This window comes from Megalops cyprinoides, chromosome 1 (genome assembly GCF_013368585.1).
Source record: "Megalops cyprinoides isolate fMegCyp1 chromosome 1, fMegCyp1.pri, whole genome shotgun sequence".
NCBI classification, from domain to species: Eukaryota; Metazoa; Chordata; class Actinopteri; order Elopiformes; family Megalopidae; genus Megalops; species Megalops cyprinoides.
In genome coordinates this window covers 30,571,564-30,591,153 of record NC_050583.1, presented here as the reverse complement: position 1 = coordinate 30,591,153, position 19,590 = coordinate 30,571,564, and the positions used below count along the sequence as shown (strand labels likewise).

General features: G+C 41.9%; 1 protein-coding gene across 1 annotated transcript in view; it reads right to left on the bottom strand.

Moving 5' to 3' along the window:
* The window catches only part of LOC118784161 (guanine nucleotide-binding protein subunit alpha-12), a 41,221-nt gene extending 22,819 nt beyond the window's left edge, over positions 1-18,402 (bottom strand). The window contains exons 1-2 of the mRNA XM_036538218.1: positions 17,533-18,402; positions 5,544-5,759 (exon numbers count right to left, since the gene is read on the bottom strand). Coding sequence (XP_036394111.1) covers positions 5,544-5,759; positions 17,533-17,850 — 534 coding nt within the window. The 5' untranslated portion in view covers positions 17,851-18,402. The remainder of the gene's footprint in view (positions 1-5,543; positions 5,760-17,532) is intronic.
* Between the last annotated feature and the right edge of the window lie 1,188 nt (positions 18,403-19,590).

Sequence of the window (19,590 nt, the reverse complement as noted above, 5' to 3'; positions counted from 1 at the left end):
CCCAGCAGAGGTGAGACACCATGTGACAGACCGATTTTAGGTAGAAAGGCTGCACCAGAGGGCAGAGCGAGGTCGCGTCCAGGCCGTATTGCTCTCCTCACTCTGCTCTTTTTCTCATGCCCTCTGCCAGTGTTTCCTGGTGGGAATACTCAGATTAATTACAGCTGCGCTCCGCCTATGCAGAGGAGCGCCTCCAACTCGGGGAATCCTCCCAGGACAGCCATATCGGAGGGGTAGCCAGAGAGAGCCTTGTTTTGGTTTTTAAGCGCAAGGCTGTTTTTTCCCCTCTCTGCGCGCAGTTGCCATCTGTGCTGTTGTGCAGTGTTTACAGAGGAAAATGAGCGACATGGAAACCGTGCTGTACGGTCCCTCAGAGCTTGTAATGAAAAGAATGAGACTTTCCTCTGAACCTTGCATTGAAAAGAAACGGTCAATGGCCAGCAGGGGTAGAAGTGGATAATTCACTGCAGGGTCATCTCTCACCAGGATTGGCTATCTCCAACACACACACTCACACACACACACACACACACACACACACACACACACACACACACTACCATCACCACCACCACCACCCCCATTCTCCTCTTACTAATCTAAGATATGAGCTGCATGTACATAACCCTGGCATCTTGACAGAATACTTCAGCAGCAGGTCAAGGCCAGACAGAGCACTACAAATATCAGACGGGCTGGAAGAAGCCCAGCCAGTTGTGCTCATACTGATTAAAACTAATGAACTTTGTGTCAAGCGCCGCTGTTGTTCTGGTCCATGTGAAGTCACAAAGGGCAGCCAGAGGAAGGCTCCCCCTGAGGAGGCGGGCAGAGGTCTAATCTGTGATGCATCAGGAAGCTCAGTGTGATAGCAGCTCCATGGGGGGGTGCTAGCCGCTGAGACCAGCAACCGCTGTCTGCACAGAGACCCTGGATAATGGCCATGTTTATATATATTTCATCAAACACTAAAAATGAATCCACTCCTACAACCTTTTAAGGCAAGAGCAGACTCCACTAATGGAACATATTTTACTGCACATGCCAGACAAATTCACAGACAAACTTCAACAAGCCCCTACCCCTAGCAGAATCAGGCAGGCTATATATATATATATATTTTTTTGCAGGTGGAAGATATAATATTGTCTTTCTTCTCCCCCAGCCAGTTTATAGCTATTCCACACATTCTCCCTGTGGTACAAATCACTTGACTTCGAAAGGCACAATTTACAGCAATCACACTGAGTAAATATCTTTTGCTTTCACTTACTGCTAATGGCTACTCAGCCAAGTCTCCCCAGTAACAGCACATTACAAGGTAACTTGTGACAGATTGAAATGGCCAATCATTTTTAACCAGACTAATATCAAACTACATATCACGTTATTGGCAGTCAGACCAAACCAAAGTTGACCATATCCATGTGCCACTAAAATCAAATATTCAACAATGCCACTTTATTTAACAAAAAAAAAAACCTCAAGGCAGGAACACAGTGTCACCTCAGACAAAACTTCTTTAACAAGTGCTCTTGGTTGGCTATGGCCACTCTGGGTACTCAGTATACTTAGGATGGCACACTCATATTTTGGAACCTATTTCTTTGGTAATGACTTCAGTGCCCAAAACCACTGCATCACACAGCTGCCCAAAGGAGCAACAGATGGTCAAAAGCAAATCTTGAGCTTCTTTGCTTTTCTGTTTGACACAGCAGCTGAACTCTGAGCATTAGACAGACACGCAAACTTTCATCACAGGAAAGTCACACCTGCACAGCTCCAGACATGATAAGTGGTGGAGACTTGCCAAAGGGGACAGCACAGACAGACAGGAAGCATGTCAAGTGCTCTTAATGAAAAGAGGCGAAATGCACACGTGTATGGCATGAGCTGGAGAGGTCAGCAGGTCAGGATAGTGAGTGAGAGTGGGGCATCTGAACTACTAGCAACTGAGGAGAGCAGATAAGTGTGTGGTGAGGGTGGAGGGGGGCACAGAATCAATGTGTCAAGAACAGGAGGGAGACACCACACACCCATAACATGCAAGACACCATATGCCTATGCATAGTCAGATGGCTTTCTGGATGGATGGCCCCTCTTAATAATGATAACATTGACTTCACCAAAGATAGAGGCACCAACAACACTGAACATGCACACAAATGGAGTCCTTGTTGAGAAGGAACATTGTGTCTGGGAATGAATGCAGAAAGGTGAGCATTTGCTAATGAAACAGACTCATTTTGCAGACACAGATAATACTATCATTGTAGAATCCTCCCACATACCTAGCACTGAATGAAAACAGTTCCAAACAGACATTTATAGCAATAAAGACCAGCACAGGGAATGTAAAACCCCTGACATTTGTCCTTTACACAACACAATAATGTCAGTTCATTGTGTCTGTTTGGCTGGGAATTTCAAAACACATTACAAATACTCTGCATGTCAACTGGCAAAGAAAAATCCCACATTTTTACAGAATAGAACACATGTTATGTGGCAGTTATTATGGCCTGGTGATGTCCATAATTTGAAGAAAAAAAAACTTGATTTAATGTGAAGATATGCACATTTTAAAACAAACCTATAAAACTTCAGTCTGGGATGCTGGGATCAATGGCTTACAGCTTAATTGTAAATAAACTTGGAAACAGACAAAATATTTGCACAACAGAAATGAAAATTTAAATAAAATAGCTAAATATGTTTGGGGATTTTTTTCTTGACAGTTTAACAAACAGAAGCATTGTGTTGATGTCATCTGACTCGGGCGTGCCTGTGAACTGCGTCATTGGGCACAGTGCCTGTCAGGGCAACATAGAGCCTTGTGCCAGCCAGCAGCCATCTGTGCCAGACAGAGCCAGGCTTGTGAGAGGCATCCTCAAAGCTGTTACTAAGGGGGCTCTTTGCTCCTGTGTTTTATTCATAATTGCCAGAATAATTACGGACTGGATATTGAGAGGACAGCCACAGATTTGGTTACCTTAGCACAACCCTATGAGCATGATAAGAAAACTTTGTTGTTTGTCATTTTCTTGCACAACAGGTTGTGAAACAAGAGGAGAATGGATCAGGGAAGGATAGATTACAAGGCTATCTCACATTTTCTGGACATTCCATTAGAGAAAAAACTACAGCTACTATAATTAATATCTTCTTTACGCAATGTGACCCTTTGGTCAAGCATTTGGAGTTTCCGGCAATGGTAACAAAAACCCCTCTAAACTTTCAGGAAATAACGTGCAAATCTATTCATGAGAATATCTGAAATCTGAAATAAATAGCAGAAAGGAAGAAAAAAAGGAATGCCAGTCACTGAGAGATGTTTTTCTTTGTATGGTAATTTCTTTTCCTAATGTCTCATCTCATGCTGCAGATCTGTTACAAAGTCAACATCCTCTGGCTGGCTGCTGGCAGGCCTGAAGGCTCCCTGTCCAAACATTTAAACAGGATGTGCATGTGCTGCCCCGCAAACCCCTTGATGGTTGTGCCGAAAAAAAAATAATAATCAGAGACTGCGCTTTTAAGTTCGTAACTATCTACCATGGCTTACTGTATTCTGGGGGCTCGTCCCAACCACACAGGACTACACCCAACTCCAGTGGACATTCCACAAAACCATATGCCTGCCACACCATATGACAGGGGACACACAAAATCCTCCTCTTCTACACTGACATTTAATAATTTAGCATACTCTGTAATCCAGGAAAATTTACCAAAGTGGATACAAAATAAGGCTAAGAGCAGAGACTATACCAAATTACTAGTATCACAACCACAGACACTCTTCTGCACACATTTCACAGTCTACTTGCAAACATTCTGAAATGGCTTGTGATGGATGGTTGGCTTAAGAAATTGGCTTGGGCCACAACCAGTATCTTTTACCCTAATATTTAACTGAGGCAAATGCAAATGGAGACAGGAAAGAAACTTGATCAGACATGTAATGCCCATGTGTTAAACCTGAGGACACTTTATTACAGTTAACTTTGAATGAAATTCATTTTTAATTTTTAAAATAATGACACTTTACCCAATCGAAACCTATTGCTCTGAAGCTTCATATTACTGTGTTACAAAATAATCAATTATAACATTTGCATGCAATGCTTCCAGATTACGTTTGCAATAGCTGTGTCAGATTGAGAACTTCAATTACCTGACAAAGCTACTCATACCGCAGCAACAGAGTGGAAAAACACTGTTAATATCAGTGTTTACTGTAGACGTAGGAAATTGTCTGTCCAGACTGGTGACCTTAGTCACAGGAAAAGTCCTGCATTACAGGACATGTGTTATGTACTGTGGACTATACAAAGATCCTCTGACATCCACAGTTGTCACGTACAGAGGGGCACGATTTCTCTGTCCAGTGCACTGATAGACATCACCTTGCGTGCCCCTCTGTTAAGGCTAGCTTTGGAGTTTGGGGAGGAAATCAGATTAGTAAGAGAAAGACACACTGTTTCCCTTGGCCTTTGATATGTATATCTGAGTGATACAGGTCAGGAACAGGCCATTAGAATTCACTCTCACATAAGTGGGTGTCACCCTTACAAGGCAGAGAGAGTGGCTTTCTTTGCATACTGCCTTTGTCCTTAGAAGGCTGTAGTGAAAACTATTCTTTTCCCTTATAGATAAGTAAATACCAGGTGATTAGTCACCATTGACTGTAGCCAACAAAGAAATCACGACCTTGGAACCTCAGCTGCAAAAAAAAAAATGAAATAAAAACACTGCTTCTGGTTCTGAAACCATTCCACATGTAGTTACAAAGACAATAACAAGGAAGCACGTGGAATGTCTCCTTTGAAGCCCAGGTTTATCATGTTGTCTGTTTTTCTGTTCTACTAACCCAGATATAAAGATGCGACAGGCTCACAGCTAGTTAATATTTTAGCAGAAAGATGTGGAGGCATTGCCACAGAGATTTGCATGTTAGCATAGCTCCTCAGCACTGCAGACAGACATTAAACATTAAGTAGACTGCTCTGTGCAGACACTCCTTATCTCATCAAAAACCTGTAGGAACCCCAGCCACCTTTTGCTGACACACCTAATAGGGCTTTAATGTTTTACTGGCCTCTTGGTCTCTGCAGTTTTGACCTTGGTATATGTGTGCATGGTGTTGCTAGGCTGTCTGAATATTCGTCTGTCTTGGTCTTGTTAGAGACTAGATGTTCCCTTCTATACCCCCAGAATAATTCAATCAAATGAAGCTTGGTATGCTGCAAACCGGCACCATGAGCATTTCAGTAATAGCAAGAGCATTTGATGGTACCTGATCAGCACTGTTAAAAAACTACATCACATTTCTCATAAGTGAACATTTCCCTGTGAGATTTAGTACTAGATGAGGGTTAATGCATTTGGGACATGCACTGAAAAAACGCAGCCCATGTAAATCCAAGCCTTTCATAGGGAGGGGACACAAACACACACACAGCACTGGATGTTACCGGAAAGGATGAAGGGAACTGCACACAGTGTGTAAAGTGTGATGTTTCTGTTTGGCTCCTTGGTGTACTCACCAGCTGGAATTCGCTCCTGCGCCCATAGGCTTCCTGGATGCCCGCATCCTGCCACAGAGCCCGCAGGGCGAGCACGTACAACTGGAAGGTGCAGGGCTCTACGGGAACACCGGCCTTGTTCTCGAAGGCCATCACAAACATGCCGTGCTTCTCATTCTCGGAGTTCTGCCAGGCAATGCCCAGCTTGTCCCGGGCGTCCACCAACACCCGCATACCCTAGAGGTGCGAGACAGTACATTCAGTCAGTCCATTACAGCCATTTTTCCCCCTGCTGCAAGGTCATACTTCAGAAAGCAAATGAGCTCCTAACTAAACATTGATGAGTAGGTGCCACATCACACAGAGATTTTACTGACTTCATCCAAGAGCACCAGTTTATAGCCTGTCCAGAGCTGGCCCATTAAAGTGAGCTGTGTTGAAACAACTCAGATGCAACGTGGATCGTCATCTTCAATCAAGCCTGGTTGTCTAATTACAGGAGGCTTAATAGAGCACATGCGTCTGACGTGCGTCAGCAGCAGCTAGGGCTCCGAGGAGGCCCGACGCAGACTGAACTGTATGGGGGGTTTCCACTGATGTGTGGAGATGTCATTACGCCCCTTGACTTTCAAACAACTTTACGGCTGATGATTTAATTGGAACTACCGCATAAAAATGAAGAAAGAAATCAACTGGTTTTCTTTCGTTTGTAGTTTAATGAAAACAAAGATTTACTGAAACCACCATACCACCAAAGATGCCAAAGGGAAAAAAAATACGCAATTTGAGGAACAGAATAAGGACCCCCATTGTCTGGTCAGCTTGAGTTATTGCATTTATGTAATAAACTGCTTTTCAACACTGTATCTCCCAGGCTCCTTCTATTATCTGAGTGAAAGGTTTGGGGCTTCACTGCTATACGTCATTAGAGCAACCAGTGTAAGGGTCTGCTCCTTGTTAAGACAGACACAGATCAGACTGTTCTCTTCTGGATGGGAGTCATCCTTCTCCTCAGAGTCACACCCTATAGCACTGTTAGCTAACGTGCAGGGCTTTTGTGAGGACATTTGGTATTTGACTGCACCCTTTCACAGTTAACCACGTCTTAAAGAGACCAGAATGGTCTTATCTAGGCTTTAACATGGGAAAGATTCGCGAACGCCAACCAAAAGCCGAGATGGGGGGCCTAAATAAAACACATGGTTCAACGGCTCCCTGGAAAGCTGTAAACTCAATGAAATCACTTTTCCCAGCTGATGGCCTTCATTTCAAAGACCAGCAACAGTCACTGCTCCTTGGAGGGCATCCAGGTCTTCACAAGCAATCTAGTACACTTATGAGAGTTTTCTTTTTTTACATGTAAAAGAGCAGAAGTTACCAGAAGTAACTAGAAGTTAATGCTGTGACTGTCATTACAATCAGTGAGAAATGTTGAAGACTGATTAACCCCTGCAAGATTAACCACTGCGGTAAACAAGGCATTAAGCTTGACATCCTTCTCTTTGCACAAGCATTCTGTAGTGAAATACTTCTCACAGGACCAACTAGCTTGTTGTTAGTTTCAATGGTATAGTGCCCAGCTGTATAGATATGACAGTATTATGGCCAATTTTGTGTGTGTAGCTTGATGAGCAGCTTCAGTAGCCAGTGCCTCCGTTGTGAAATCATACAAAGCCCAAGGCCTTGTCTGCCACAGCTGAACAAAGTTATGTGCTGAACATAAAGCTGATGGATTTATGCAGAGAAAAATGCATGGAAACAGAGCTATGGATTGTTTTGTAGATTTAGAGGGGAAAGGAAAAAAGAAATAAACGGTCAAAAGTTGTCCACGGCCTGATACCATGGTTTACTTAACATCCTAATAAAACACAGAACTATTTGAAAGCACAGCATCGTCTGTTGCAAGGCACTTTCAGTCTTTTTCAGATGAAGATAAATCTCAAAGGGTCCGAGATTTCCGTTCCTGCTGCTCTGTCAAGGCGACAGGAGGCAGATTTCTGGGGACTTGGGCCACCGTAAACATACTAACACTCCCATTAACCCAGAGCACTACAGTAACATCCGGATTGTAACTGGCCCCACGGCAAGTGCAATGCCAGTGATTTAAACGAGGCAGTTTTGTTGTTCATTCAGCCAGCTGTTGGGTTTTGTGTACATTCCTTGTCTGGGGCAGAGCCCACTGATCATTAGTCAGGACAGGCCGGTGCTCTAGAACCCACATCTTCAGTCAGAAATGGGGGTATAGAGCTTGTATGATAGGTGAGTTTGGGGCCAAACCAAAAAATAATGGAAGAATCTACAGGAGAAACTGGTGTTAAATAATAAAAAAAAAAACCCAAGATTTTCAAAAGTACAAAAAGCCACAGGAAATGCAGGTGCCTAGGCCAAATCCTGTCACGTTGACAGTCCTTTCATATCTTCCAAATCTTCCCACTGAACCACCAAGGTAAACACTCATTCAAGCCCGAAACGTTCACCCTCTGATACTGTTCAGTCATTATCCTGCGCATGAATTCAAAGCTTCCTGTGGGCTGCAGTCTCCTCCCTGAGAGTTTTGTTTGGCCTCAAGTGGGCTGCTCCCTCCGCACTCAGGCCCTCACAAGCCACCAATGACCTTTCACCCACTTCCTCACAGTGCTTTCTGGGAATAGACTGGCTCCAGTCCTCCTGAGCCTCGCTAGGCAACATCCAGAGAGAGGGAGAGGGAGGAGGACGAGAGGGTCGGCATTATCACTGAACGAGATGTCACTGCTGGAGGTCAGACGCACAAGGCCTTCACTCTCCCCAGACAACAACCCAGGCCTGAGAACATGGCACAAAACTCAGTTTTCTACCCTATCAGATCCTCAGAACATACTCCACACCTGAGAACACAGCTACAAACTCAGTTCTCTGCCCCACCCAGCACAGAACCTTGTGAAAACTCAACACACTGGAAGCAAATCACCACTTTATGGATACCTTAGAGCCCAGATAGAGGAGAACATATTCCCCATTCTTAATGAGAGACAATAGACTTTCAGTTTCAGTTACTCCAGCTGGTTTAAGTTTTTACAGTAAAAATCAGATTACTCAACAATATGATATAAACAGCACATAAGCATACAGCTGACTGGACAATGTGATCAAGTAAGACAGTGAAGCAGCTCTACCTGAGCTGTTGTGCTGAGCCTCCCCATTGCCAAGTAAATACAGCTAATCAGCAACAATGTCTCCACTTTACACAGAAGAACTCAGAACTGTAAAGCTGCATACTGCATATTTTAACATGGCTCAAATTCACCTCCTGAAACTTCATACACCATTGTCCACAGTCACAACACCATCGGACCACCTATTCTTGTTCAGAATAAGTTCAGAATAAGTACTGAACTGGCTTTGTTTTTTCACTCCTTTTTACTCCTGTGAGTGTGTACAATGCTGTAGTACCGGATACGGCTTAAGTGGAACTAAACTCCTTAAGGGCGTGATATCAGTGAAATGACGTTTATACCTCACAGTACACACAAAGGAGAAAGAGAGACAAGCTGCTGTTTAGCACCATCAGAAGATGATTACTGTTTGCAATGGCATAAAATTGTGGCTTGACCTAATTTTGCTATGTAATGACTGCTCAGGTTGTGAGAGTCTCCCAATCCTCATTTCCAGGGGAAAATACAGGTTTAAGACAGACAACACATCCATTACTGTAAACACATGAGTGTGTGCTGTACCCCCGAGCTGTGGTGGTACAGAAAAGTTACAGCATATGAGCTGCAAGATGCAAACATGTACAGAGTCTCCAATCCATTACACAGGAAGTGTGTGATTCAAAGTGCCTTCAACATCCTACTCCATCCCCTGCTGTATTGTGAATCTCGTACGGAAAGTGATGCCATGTCCTATGACGATATGAGAGGCAGAGTGAAGTCTGTTAGGCACTCTAATTGCTTCAACCACAATGCTCCACCACCATATTAATTATGAACACAAGGCACTGCCTCCTGTCTTCCACAGACATTTCAGTTATTTGCCGGATTCCACAGATGACTTCTCAGTCTTCCCAGCTTCTCAGCCACGGGAGTGAACAGACCAAAAAAGCAGTGCTTCTTTTCATGAAGTCATGTACATCTTGCTGGGTGATGGAAGCCCAGGGTTAGTACTTCATAGAGAGTAGAAAAGTAATAAACAGAGGCTTGTACAACCCAGTGATAAGAATCCCATGATAAGGGCCCTCACAGGTTGAGAGTATTCTGTATCTCAAGAAATACATAACAAAAATGCCAAGTTTGCCACACGTACAAAGTGTATATACCGTATATTCTATAGGACACTAAATCGCTTGAGAAATAGAATTGCCATTACAATTACTGATGTCAAAATGAGGCCACTTTTCGAAATGAATACAAGCTAATAAGTTACCAAATTTGTTCATGTAACTTGGCCCTGTGTTTTCAAATCGTAGTCTATCAAACATGTCACATCAAAATGTGCAATGCTGAAAAGTGTCGGTTGAAAACATCTGCAATTCTTTTGTGACTAGACTGCTGGATACCTCTTATAGAAACATTACACACTATATGGTGGTCATATAACAAGAAGTTGTTAAATGTAAAAGGTGTTGTGCAAACATGCAAAATTGTGAAAGCTCGAGATTGTTTTGATTGGTTGTATTAGGTTGAGTTTTAAGAGGGTTTATCACCAATAAACACAAATGAAACACTCCTAGCATCTTGATAAAGCAAATGTTTCAGTGACTTGATGTGAAATGCCATTTTCTGTTTAAAGCATATGAAGGCATTTGTTTTGCTCAGGGTGAAACAATACTCTTGATCTCAGTGCAAAGTCACACAGCCCCAAATCCCAGCTGGAAGAGGAAGAGGAAATCACGCCTATCTAATGGATCTCTGCTTCAATAAGGCAGCTGTAGTGTAGATTAGTTCAATTGTTGTAATGGGGACCAAATCGACAGGTCAGCTGTAAGTCAAGAGGGCTTAGAGTGCTTTCACATATGACATTCAAACTGCGCCCTGACACCTTCTGATGCATCGCTTAAGGTCTCAAAGATGATGACAGAAGTATATTCTGTTTCACGCTGGTTAAATGCTATCAGTTCACTGCCCTCAAGATACATGACCTTGTTTCAATATTAGACGACAGTTGACAACATGCCCTGCTTGTAATAATGCAATTTCTATGCCAGCCTGGATTCAACATGCCGGCTTTGTGGAGAAATTCCACTGCTGAAATCCAAGAGCGGAACCAGTAGCAGTGTGTCTGTTGCTGCACGTGATTGCAGTGAGATTTTTGTAATATCTAACAGAATTTAATGCAATACCATGTGCTAACACAAACAAGAAAGAGTAGTCCTTGTACTTCCTTACATGACATACACTGCACCAAAGCAAAGTATGTTCATACACAATACGGGGTCCAATGGGTGTGATACAAGTCGGAGAGCGATACGTGAACATTTTAAAGGAATCTGCAATGGTGCAAAAACATAGTTATGAGATGACACAAATGTGAGACAGGAATAATTCAATCCCTGGGCGTCGCAGCAGTTGATGTAATCTGCCTAATAGTTTCCTTTGCCCTTCTGAAACACAGAGTGTTTACATCTGAGTGGAGCCGCTAGAGACTGACCATGACGGGGACACTCTAATAGGGGTCATACGTCAAGCCAATGAGTGGAAACTTGATGGCCTGCCAGTTTGTCGGGACAAATTCACATTTTAATATCACTCAAGACAGACAGATTGCATTTAACCACACCCGACAGGTCCACCCAGTGTGTGAAAAGAGAAAATTTAACAATCTAGAAAAGTAGGATTGATTTTTAAAATTAGTTCATGGTGACCTCCTGTTATTTTTTATAGTAAAGGCAAATACATTTACCACAGCTAACTCCAAAACATTATTACATTTCAGTCTGTTCTCAGCAATTCAATTCAAATAACTTTTTATGTGAAGTTGTAGCCTTTGAGATGGGGTTTTCCTCAGTCAGTCCTTCCTTATCAACTGTCCATTCTTTACACAAAATAAACTAAGCACACTGTAAAGTGAATATCCAAAAACAGCACTGGCATGTGTTCTACTTCAATAAACCCCTTTGCTGGGAAGATCGAATGGCGCTCCTCCATTAAACCAAAAATCATAACTGGTATCCCACACTCTCCATACATCTCCAGTTGGTACAGGGAAGCCCAATGAATATTCAGGGAATAGAATCTTGCCAAGACAGGTCCTGATATGTCCTATTTGTTCCCAACAACTTTAAACTGTACATTGACTAGTCAGGTCCCCATACACACTGGAATCAAGGAGTACACAACTCGATGTAATACAGCTCTAAAATATCTGCAGACAGACAGAGGTATGCCTTCAAGCCCACACAACTCAAAACTACCATCAGGGAAGAGGCCTCAACTCAGCTCTTTGTATCGATTTTTTTGTTTAGATTACAAAGAATTCAAAAACAGCCTAGAGAAGTCATAAGAAGTTATTTTTCCTTATCAGATGAACGTTTTTATTCATCCTCATGGCAAGCATAGTTTATTTATTTAATATTATTCTGGTTCCTAGCGGTTTGCCACTCTTTTATTTTTATATTAAATAAAACCTGGGCACGTCTTCATCCAAGCCAGTAAGTCACATTTGAACTGAAAAATAACAAATCTCAGTAAACTCAGATTGAACACACAGTATTCACTGTAGTGTTCTGTTTATTGACTGGACCTGTGATGGAACTACATAAATTGTGCACACAGATGGTAAGAACATCTTATGTACCACAAAAAAGCAGCAATCCTGGTGAAGTATCAATAAACATCTCTCAAACAAAACAGCAGTCAGGAGAGACACATCAGCCCTTCTTATCAGGTGACAAATTTATTTTAAAAGCTTTATATTCAATACTCAAAACCTCTGTCATCAAGACTGATGATCTCTCATATCATTTTACTTTTTACAAGATACAACAATAGCGGCAGAGAACATTCATCCTAAGCACACAATTTCTCAAGAGCCTTCAAACAGAAAATGTGAAAACCAAAAAAGTAATGGCATAATTTTTTTCTCAAAACTTTTTGAAAAGGTTATCAGAGGATTGCTGAAAGAAAGGCCTCTTTCTAAGAAAAGTTTCATATTTCTGCCTGAAACCATGTTGACCTCAAAATGCAGTGTTCTCTCAGAGGACAAATACATTACCACACACATAACAGTGTTGAAGCTGAAATCCCAGAGTACTATTTTAAGCCAGACTAATGTTTCTGGAATCACATCTAGTGAATGCTGACCCATAATATAGGTACATTGTGCCATTTCAGAAAACCTGTGTGCTTGTGTGTGTGTGCCCGTGCATGCATGCATGCACACGTGTGTGCAAGTGTCATGTAGGATAAAGAACAGGAAAATGGTTTAGTGTTCAGCCTCGCATAATCATTCATCCTAAAAAATTTCATGTGGAACAATATGGTACGGTCAAGCAGACAGGCATAAGTATAAATGCAAAAGTACTTTACATTTTGCCAGACTCCGCTAGTGTCTTTCGAGACTGCTACAAATATGTTGTCTCTCATGGCTGCTTAAATATTCCTGGAACCCATAATAGTACAGTCACAGACAAAGGAAGTCTTCCTTTGTCAGTCATGTCAGGTTGTTCACTATCACCCTTTCAGAGACCGATACTCCTATGTGAAAGACTGGAATGTGTCACCTTTGTTGAAAACCATTTCTACTATAGACATCAACAGCCAACTATGCTGTTTACACTTGTACCTGCCTGTCACATTCCTAGGTTGATCAGGGGAATCAAGAACTTAACTTTCAAACTTGAAGAGTAATTTTTTTAGTGGCTTACAGAAGATGACTGTCACCTCTTAGAACAATACCCTGATGATTAGAACAGCCATAATCAAAGGCTATCAGCACATGAGGTGAATGTGGCACCCCCTCCAGCTTTGAGACTACATTAAAACACATTAAAGAAAACCATTCTCCGCCTCTGTTACATTTATCAGAAATGTCATTAAAGGCTCAAAATCTGTTCTCTGCCTTGTGAGCCCGTTGCTTCCAGGTCATTGCATGTCTTTTACTTGTGTGCATCATTCTCACCTGCGAGTTCAGTCCTTTGCACTTAACTGCAGTGTGAAACTGAGAATCTAGTCAACTGTTCAAATTGAGAATGCTGCACTCAACCCCGTTCTTGATCAAATCAGAACGTGACTTTACTCTCTTCCCTTGGTGAAACTCTTCTGTACAGAGAAAGACTGACTGATTGAATGGATACATTTATGTTCTACTGTGCTCAAAGTCAAGAGCGTATGCTAAATGCATGTAATGTAATGGTTTTGACCTTTGATAACACCAATACCTTGACCTAGCCTCGCTCTCCTTCCTTTTTCATAACTACAATTAACCTGGCAGGAAAGTTAAAATGACAGCCAGTATCATCGTGCAAAATAAAACAAGCAGTAAATAAAAAAAGAAGTGATTTAAAATTTGTGCAATTAAATGTACATATATTAAGCACCAATATCTTGTGTAGAACACTGCAGAATAGTGAACAACCCAATGAATACTGTGATTAGTGGGGGTGTTCATAATCTAAGAAAATAAAGCCATGTACCTCCCTCTATCAACTCATAAGCCTTCCCTGAAAGTGTCTGCACTGTGATCCTGATATGGGTAAACAATGGGAAATCACCATCTTAAATGTCTCCATTAAGATGAACCATGACTTGGGTGGCATTAAACAATCAAAGGTTTTTGCATCATCATCATCACACAATTAATACACAGCCCAATATTACACTGCTCAGCACTGAGTCCTCTTACAACGATCGCAGTGCATAACTTAAAACATTCACTGTGTTGCATATCTGCAGCCCAAGCCACATGGAGTGTCACAGAAAGGACAGTTCGACCCATGGACTTTTACTCAAGAGCCTGTGAGCTCTGTTCCTTCAGGCACAGCATAAGAAAGAGTATCCTTTAGAAATAAACCGAATTAACAGAGACGCTTTCAATAAAGAGACCCACTGGGGAAACATAATGTGGCATTATCACTTCAGGCAGAAAGAGCCACTGAATTCCAGCAATGCACAGAGTGCTAATGATTCAGTGGCACTGCTGAGGCAACAGCATTAACTGTTGAACTAGCACACAGGATATGCGTATGTATCACCGATCATATTATATTTAATAATAGACTTTCCCTTTACTGAAATAAACCAACACATCATTTGTCAATACAAGATATTTAACAGCTGTGCAACAGAAACATTTCCTTTCTCTGGAATTCATTGAACCTTGTATTATATTTGTAAAAATTAAAACATCAAGTTTAAAAAAAAAACAGAAGTGAAGCATCCTACTTGAACTCTTACTGTCAAAGTGAAGAGGCAAATGCTCTTTAATCACCTTTCCAAAATGCATAAGGAAAACATATAGCCTATATATGGGCTTCTGGTTCATCTGTGTGACATAAAAGTGACTTGCCACAAGAAATCAATAAAACCAAATCAATAAAAAGCTCTCTTGTATCTGTCAACACTAAAATAAGAGGATTTTAAAGTCTATGAGTATAATGCCACGTGCACAGCAATGCCCTCCCCAAAAATGTCTTTTACTTTTATTTTTCTTTTTTTTTTTTTTTTTTTACTTATACTTTTCACTTTTATTAACACAGGGGCGCTAGATGAACATCACTTGGACGTTCAGTGGCAGACCTTCACCTTTCACAAAAATATCACGTCACTGGACACACTGAGACACTGGTGAACAGGACCTAGGAGAGTCTGGCAATGGGTCGGGAATGGGAAAGGCCAGATGCAGGGTTACAAGGCTGAAAAACAAAGAGCACATAAATAATAAAATGTCCATAGAGGAACCTCCTCTCCCCTTACACAGTGGGGCTGTAGAATAACACTAAGCACAGGAGACAGCAGCACTTTCTCTCAGACATGTCACGCAGAACTAACAGATGAGCTGCTCCTGGCTTTGACATCCTAGTTGTCCAACTTCATTCCGCCTCTACTCATTTTACGCAGCACAACACAGGGCAAGCAATGTCATCTTGAACAATAATCCGTTTTACCAGCACTAGCAAGGGTATTAATTTGGCTGTGGTCACCGGGAGAGTGTGAAACCTTGGCGACTATTAGCACCCACGCCACTGTTCCCTGAGAAAGGCAGCCTTGATTGCAGGACCTGCAGTCACCCCCCCCCCCCCCCCCCCCCACCCCTCCTTAAGCAAGTCAGCACCTTGCAAATTCAGAGAGAGAGGCAGTACAAGCACTGGCACGGAGCTAGGGTTTGATGGGGATATTCATATCTAATCAGCCTCCTCATCCACAGAGCGGTGAGGGCCATCCATCCTCCCCGTTTCCATTAATTAAGCCCAGTGAGTCAGCGCTGTCATTTCAAAAACTCCATCCTTAATGGGCACAGCCCTGTCTGCAATTCAGCAAACACTTCCCATTCACACTCTGCCAAAGAGAGAGAGTACAAACTGGAAAACAATCATTACTGTGACTGACAAGAACAGGGCTGAACACAGAAGATTATCACCACTGGAGGAAATGTACACCTAGTTCAGATGCTGTCAAAAAAACACCACAAAGGCAATCCAAGAAACAAACCAAATAAACAATAAGTACACACAGACTGGTCAGGTGGGAGATGTCCAAAGTAATTATGCAGACAGTGTGAATGAGCGACTCTCCTGATTACAAATACAATAAGCATAAGTTTAATTATTTGGTATAATGGATCTGAGCCAAAAACAATTTTATTCAGTTATTATTGTTGCGTCCAAAGGACAGCACAATCCTGCCAAAAATGCTGATGGCAAGCACACGTTTTTATCTCTGAGGCACATTCTCCTATCCTCTGTGGTCCTGTATAATTTACATAAAAATAGTTTCACTTTCTGGCATAGCCAACAGCTGCAAATATAAAGGCTACAATGAACATCACCACTGGTCACCTCTCCTCCTGACCTACTGTTACTTAGAAATGAGGATAAATTATTTTCCATCACACAGCCAACTAATAGCCCAAGGGTCTGAAATACTGCAGTGTCAAGCTACAAACTAAAACTTTAGGCTTTACAGCCTTCTGATCTAAAAAAATAAATAAATACAAATGCGTCTGAAATAAACAGCGATTCATACTCGATACAGGTATGGCCAAAGCAGCTCCTTTATGTATGATCTAATGATTTGTCCTGTACTTGTGCAAGCTTCCATTCTGCAAGTTTCACCATCACATCCCTGAACAAATGGATCTCCGCAGAGAATGTAGGGTTGTCTTCATCTAAAGTATCCTGGCCTATACTTCATTACTGCCCATTTCACACATTACGTAACTGTACAGTTCCCCCCCAATCTTCCAAACAATCTCCTAGTTGCTGCTTGTGTCTTCTGACTTAAGTCCATACTGGTCAAACAATATTGGTCTAATTTACAAAATCAGAAACAGCACCGGCAAATGTCGAACTGAATGTCGAGAAGAGTTCGCTCAAAACATCAGTTGACCACCCTATCAAAAGAAGACCTCAATGGGTAAATCAAACTATCACAAATATCCAGCTTCAACACATGGTGATTGCACTTCTTTTCAGCGATTTCATATGCCTGTAGGCTATTTCAAACAGCGAACCTCTGAATCTCTTCCAAGGATCACGAGATTTATAGGTAGTGGTGGGTGTCACTACAACAAACATCGAACTTAATATTGCAGGGGAAACTTTACTCCCATGGGACTCTGTAACTCAGAGCCGTGGTTCAACATGTTGTGTCGTTTCTTAGTGGCGGACCAACTCAGGTCGATCTATGAACGATACTCACGTGTATACTTAGTTAACAGTGCCTGCTGTTATTTAATGAATTAATTTGCCATGTTAAATTGACAGTTGCACGCACACATTTAGACGGCACGCTTTACAAAACTGCCACAAAACTCCCTTTCTGGGCAAGTTAATAGACTATCAATTTCTGTATGCGTTTCCCGTCTGAAAAGTCATTACCTTGATAATGTTCTCGAAGATAGTATCTCGAAAATCCACTAACGCTTTCTGGTCAAACTCTTTCCCGTGTATAATCCTCATTTGCTTTAGAAATGTCGACTTGCCACTTTCTCCGGCTCCAAGCAGTAGTATTTTAACCAAGCGGCGGATAGAGCGTCTCTCCCGGGCGAGCATGGCATCGATTTCTCTACTTCGGCGCCTTGCTTCACGCTCCTGGTTTACATCTCGATCCCGGCTCCTCTCCTTGCTGTTACTCCGCTCTCGACTCGCCTCGGCAGGGAGCAAGCACCGGCTAAGTGTGCGCACCACGCCAGACATTGTTCCGAATGAGCTACAATCTTAAACTTGGCTCCAGTGATTTGTTTGCATTTGGATGTAAAACAATTTCCAGTACGTTTTCATTTAAAACTTCGTCAGTCCGGTTACTGTCCGATTACAGTCCGGTTACACCCGGTCGCTTTTGGAAAAATATTGGCTAGCCTTTCAGTTGTTCTCACAGTGAACATTAATCTCAGACAGTAGAAACATCTTCTTGGAGTCACGTTCCCAGTTTTAAAACTTGTTGTCTTCCCGGAGTTCAGTCCATGTGGATTTAACGCAAAACTTTCTCGAAGTAAAATAAAGTCCTAACTTACTGTAGTAGTTACTGTTGCTCCTAAATAGGATATCCAAGCTAATCGAGATACAGCTATGCACGTGCAATTAAAAATGTTCAGTAAATTATCAGGCGCATCAAACATTAGCAGGTTAAAAAAAGACTGTTGTTTCAAACTGACCCTGGCAGCTACTTTAGAAAACCTTGATTATAATGCTCCGTTACGCGGATAACTTTTCCCCGTTGTCTTCTTTGCTACAAAAACCAGAGTTTGTTTGGACAATGCAGCGCAGTCAACTGAAGCCAGTTGCAGCACGCCTGGGAAGCGCCAGCAGAGGGAGGTAGCGAGATTGCCGTGGGCGGTGCATAAACGGAGACATTGTTGCGTTCCGTAAATGTAGGATATACTGTCATTTTCGAGCCACTTTCCAGACCACATTTATGCGTCCCTAAACCACGTAACATACCATTTAATTGATACTACTACGGAGAGCTCTGTGTTGTCATTGTACCTTACTGGGATCATGCAGGACTTGGAAGAAGTCTGTATTGGCTACAGAATGGACCTCTATAATGTAAAAATGTTCCTCTTGTTAAAAAATTACACAGAACTTACGATGCATACCTTTGAAAGTGTCCATTGTTGTGGCTGACAGCTGGCATTTTACATCTTGAGGTCACATGTCCCAGGCGACACTTTCTTGAAATGAAAGTTTTTGGCGGGGTTCCTGCACCACGACCTGTCGCCAATTGCAGTCTCCAGTGGTAGGGTGAATATGTAGCAGTAGCCTACATATCTAAATTGAAGATGAAGCAAACTTGTGTTATGATAAAATAATTTTTCTTGCTAAAATCCATCTGCAGTATTTTTAGCTGTGGGCTACAGTTAGTGAGCAATCAGTACATGATGAAAGCTTGAGATTGACGTGTCGTGACTCCCACGCTACCAATGCTCATTTATGTGTGCATCAAATATACTTCATTTATTTTACTACGCTAACGATACGGTTCACACGAAACAAAACCCAGCATAATGCTCTTGCTTGTATTTGTCTTTGTTTCCGTCATCATTGTTTTACTCTTTTATTTCACCAGAAGCTGGTCCGTGTTTCACCTGGTCGCGTTTCAGTATCACAGTAAGAGAACGGATATACCCTGTTTTCATCAGATAATTATTTATTTTAAAATAACCTTATTTTACAACATTAACAATGTAAATGAAATGTCTCTTTTGATGCAATACAAACCAAACACATCAAAACATTGCCAAACTTGGATCATGTAATATGAGTGCTCAGGTGAGGAAACCTTACGATCATGTGTAATACCAGTGTTGGTATTTATTGAACAAAAATGTCTAAACATCAACATTTCAGAAGGCTTCTCCAATAACAATAACAAGTGGATAATTTTATTGGTGTGTTGGGGATTATGAAACCTCAAAATCATACAGAATACTTAAT